Source organism: Fulmarus glacialis, unplaced genomic scaffold (assembly GCF_000690835.1).
Source record: "Fulmarus glacialis isolate BGI_N327 unplaced genomic scaffold, ASM69083v1 scaffold37853, whole genome shotgun sequence".
NCBI lineage: Eukaryota > Metazoa > Chordata > Aves > Procellariiformes > Procellariidae > Fulmarus > Fulmarus glacialis.
This window is the reverse complement of record NW_009205583.1, coordinates 19,302-23,337: the sequence shown is the minus strand read 5'-3', so window position 1 is coordinate 23,337 and position 4,036 is coordinate 19,302. Positions and strand designations below refer to the sequence as shown.

At 40.1% G+C, this 4,036-nt stretch overlaps 1 protein-coding gene across 1 annotated transcript in view; it reads right to left on the bottom strand.

Annotated features, from left to right (window-relative positions):
• Window positions 1-252: 252 nt before the first annotated feature.
• WT1 (Wilms tumor 1) overlaps window positions 253-4,036 on the bottom strand; it is a gene marked incomplete at its 5' end in the record, with an annotated part of 14,497 nt that continues 10,713 nt past the window's right edge. Inside the window, 2 exons of the mRNA XM_009575435.1 lie at window positions 253-374; window positions 3,799-3,882. Coding sequence (XP_009573730.1) covers window positions 253-374; window positions 3,799-3,882 — 206 coding nt within the window. The remainder of the gene's footprint in view (window positions 375-3,798; window positions 3,883-4,036) is intronic.

Sequence of the window (4,036 nt, the reverse complement as noted above, 5' to 3'; positions counted from 1 at the left end):
ATCTTGAAACTGTGGCAATTTTGCTTACTTTTTAACAAAATTACAAATAAAAACCTCTTGAACTTATTGAATAGGAACTTGTATAAGTCCAAATGGAAGACAAGGCTGAGCAGAATCCTACGGTTTAGTTAACTTGTGTCAAATGGGATGCGAAGACAGCTGCAGCTTTCTGACAGAGGTGATCGAAGATGGCTGATAAAGTTTGCAGTAGCTCATAATGTCCCATCTGGTTTATTCACTTGTTTGAACTGCCTAAAGGGCCAACTGCAGTTTAGTCATGTTCCTCTGGTGCATGTTGTGATGACGAACTAATTCATCAGACCTGGCAAATTTTTTTTGACAGCTGGGCCACCGGCAACTGAAAGGCTTTTCACCTGTTAACAAAACACCCTGTTATTAACTGGGTATACAGCTCGCCTGAGACACTGCTATTTGTTTTCTTTCTGCAGGGTTGTGAGGAGCTAGGCAGAGCCCCTGTCAGGAGGAAAGGCATCCCGGGCAGTCCTGAGAAGGTGTGGGAGTGCCCTCGATTCCTGCTCACATCAGCGTTCAGTGCTTTCTTACATTTCCCTCAGCTGATGTTTAAGAACAGCGTTTTCAGATGACGTAGAACATTTTGCAGTAGTTCATTCCTGAAGACAGGCCCTTACTGAACACTGTGTTGCCATGTCTATCCTACTCTCAGCTCTCGAACAAACTAGTTTAAAAGTCACTCTGGCATTCGCACAAGCTTCAGTCATACATTGGACTGTGGTGCCGACATACTCTTAGTCACTGTGAAAATTGTCAGTGACTATTTAGAGCTTGACCTCAAGTCAAGGAGAATTTTTCCAGCCAGTTCAATGAGTTTTGGCTGAAGTTCTTTGAAACGGGTGCGTGTATGTGAATATGGTAGAAGCAACAGAATTCAGCATAAAGTCTGCTGAGCAGACTGAAAGTTTCCCACTACTGTCTAAATGAAGTAGATTCACATCTATGATTCTATGTTAAAGGCTCAAAATATTCAGTATTTTTCTAACATTCCCATGAGCATAATATTCACTAAAAATGACCCCAAGCAAAGCACATTCAATTTTAACAAGAAACGCCATCACCTTTTTAGAGTTTAATCTGGTCTCTTGATTTTCTACAATGTTTAAGTGGAATTTCAGGCTGTGTTAGGAATGCTGATGGAATGCTTTCATTAGCTCAGAGCAGTGCCCGGTGATTCATGTTTCTTTTAGAATTGCATTTTCTTTTTTTTCCCCAAAAATATTTTAAAGTAGTTTCAGCTCTGGGGCTGGGCTCTTCAGTGCTGTCTACACACCTTGTACTCTCCAACTCAAGACACAGTGGGGTGGTACGAGCTCACCTAGACATCTTCTCCTCTTCTTTGCCTCACACTTTGTGCGTTTCACAAACATCCAAATTCAGGCAAAAGGGGATCTGGGATTGGCATAAATGTGTATTTTTGTTTGTAAAATCCCGTGGGGAGGGGGGGTGTTTAAAATGTACTTTATCCACTTAACATACATGCTGGCAAAAGCATCAACTACATCACATGAGTGCATAAAACAGCATGGGACAAAACTGATCTGGTCAGAGCTACTGATAAAAATCACAGATTGTATAAAGTGGTCTTCTTTCATCTCAGCAGCATTAGCAACAACATCCTATGAACTGATGCGAGTTATCTATTACTGGCCAGTTTTTCACTGAATTACCACAGTAAAAGCAGCACAGTTTTGCTGTTTCACAAGCAATTCTGGTTGTCCTCTCGCAACAGGGGGCAGCAATCTCTATTAGTTCTGTGCTGGGCACAGATTACTTTGACCAGCTTCACTGTACAGATACCAGAAATCACATTTCCATTGCTGAAATGTATATAGATGTGTGGAGTTTTCTTCTGATTCATTTTTTGGCTTTCTACAGCAAAGATTGCTGTCACAGTAAAATTGCTTGTGGAGACAAGAAACCTGAATTTATAGCTAAACAAATAGTTTGGCAGTTGACTTAAAATTAGGATGGATTTAGATGGAAGTTACCTGTGCTTTGCTTCATCAAGATTTAACATGGAGCAAGTTAACTTGAGCTAGGTGGTTTTTTTCAAAATTTAGGGGGTACAAGAAAGAAAGAGGAATGAAGCTACAGGGCAAGATGGAGATGAAAAATCCCCACCCACCACTTGTGCTCATTCCCCTCAGGATATGTGTATTTTACAGTCAAAGGAGTATGACATATCCAAAACCGCCGACAGGAGCATCATCACAGCAGCACGCAGCTGGGCTGCAGAGCTCGCACAGAACCTGAGCCCGTGGCAGGCAGCAAGCCCACGCAGAGGTCTGTGCTAGGAGGTTATCAGTGCTCAAGTGAGGCTGCTTTCAGCAATGAGTGCAGTGTGGGCTTGGATCACATGGAGCAAGGAAGAACTAGAACGGGGAGATGAGTTTCACTAGAAAAAAGAGAGCAAGTTCTTCACTGATTTAGCTGATCTGGGATAAAAAATTACTGGAGTCATGAAAGTCATGAATTAGCAGATCAGTTAGCAATGAAATGTGACAGGGAATATAGCTTATCCTGACTTGCTAGCATGTGACAACCACTTGCCATTTTGTCTCTACCAGAATGTTACCTCTTGCTGGTTAATATCTTTCTTCATGCAAATGCACACAGACCCAGGCCCTGCAGCTCAGCATGAGACTATGGGGAGAACCCAGGAACACAGCCATGCCCTTTACCATTTGCAGATTGCAAGTGCAGATATGGCCGTTACTTGAAGCATTTATTTGGCCAGTGCCACAGAAAATGCCATTGTTCTCAGGTGAATCATTTCCTTTATTAAAATGTCTCTTTTATTTTTGAAAGTCTTAAATATGTGTTTTTATGGTCCAGAGGAGAAAAAAGAATCCTTAGCAGGGAGAAAAAGATTTTCAGGCTCCTTGTCCATCTGTACAGAGACTGAATTTAAAAGGTTAACACCAGTATAGAAAACACTGTGACATTTAATAACATGCCAAAGTGCTCAGTAAACAATTACTTGGTAAAAATACTGCATACATAGTGGAAGGGAACAGAAAATGCCAGTTCATAGGAATAATTCTAAAAACTTAAAACTAAAATATAGAGGTTGCTGCAGTTGCTCCTTAATGGTGTTTACATTTATGTGAGGGCAGAGTAGACTAAAATGGCCTCCTATTTTTTCCCCTGTATTTATATGAAATATTATGGTTTCTACAAAAAGGTCCTTGAATATTTGAGTAAGCTTTTACTTTAGTGTCTGTCAGTGTGAGTTTGCAAAAGGCACTCCTTTTATCTTCTGGAGAGATTACAGTACAAGCAGCAACAGCAAGAGCTTTGCTGTGCTATCCTGCATTAGGCTCAACTGACACTTAGGAGAAGCATGAGTAGGCATGAATACTTTAGATTACAGACCTTCGGCTGAAGCTAGAATTAAAATTTCTATCTTGTAGGGTTTTTTCAGTAAAGGCAGTAGATCAACTTGACATTTGTGGGCTGAGACCATGATGTTCATTTCACAATAGCTGACAAAATGTATTTTGCCAAGCTGAAATTTCTTTAAACGTGAAGGAAGAAAGCGTAGTTTCCAAAATCACCTAAATCCCTTTTTGAAAAGTGACTATGACACTTGGGGAATGTAGTCACACTGAAAAATCAGCACACTCTGAAATTCTTTCTGTTGTTTTGAAATTTAACACCTGGTTAAGAGACTTTCTAATCATGTAATTTACAACAACATTGATTTAAACTTAAAAAATAATGAAATATAAATGTGAAGAAAAGTTTACGCACTTGTTTTACCTGTATGAGTCCTGGTATGAGTCTTCAGATGATCAGATCTGGAGAACTTTCTCTGACAGGTTTTACACTGGAAGGGCTTCACACCTGAAGAGACAAAAAAAAAAAATCTATTCTTATATCCCAACACCTTTTGGAAGGGTGAATGAAATCAGCTATTTCTGAATTTTCAAAAGCCCGGATTTTTTTGCACTAGTTACTGTAACTGCTCCTCCCAGCTTCATGCCTACACATTACAGAA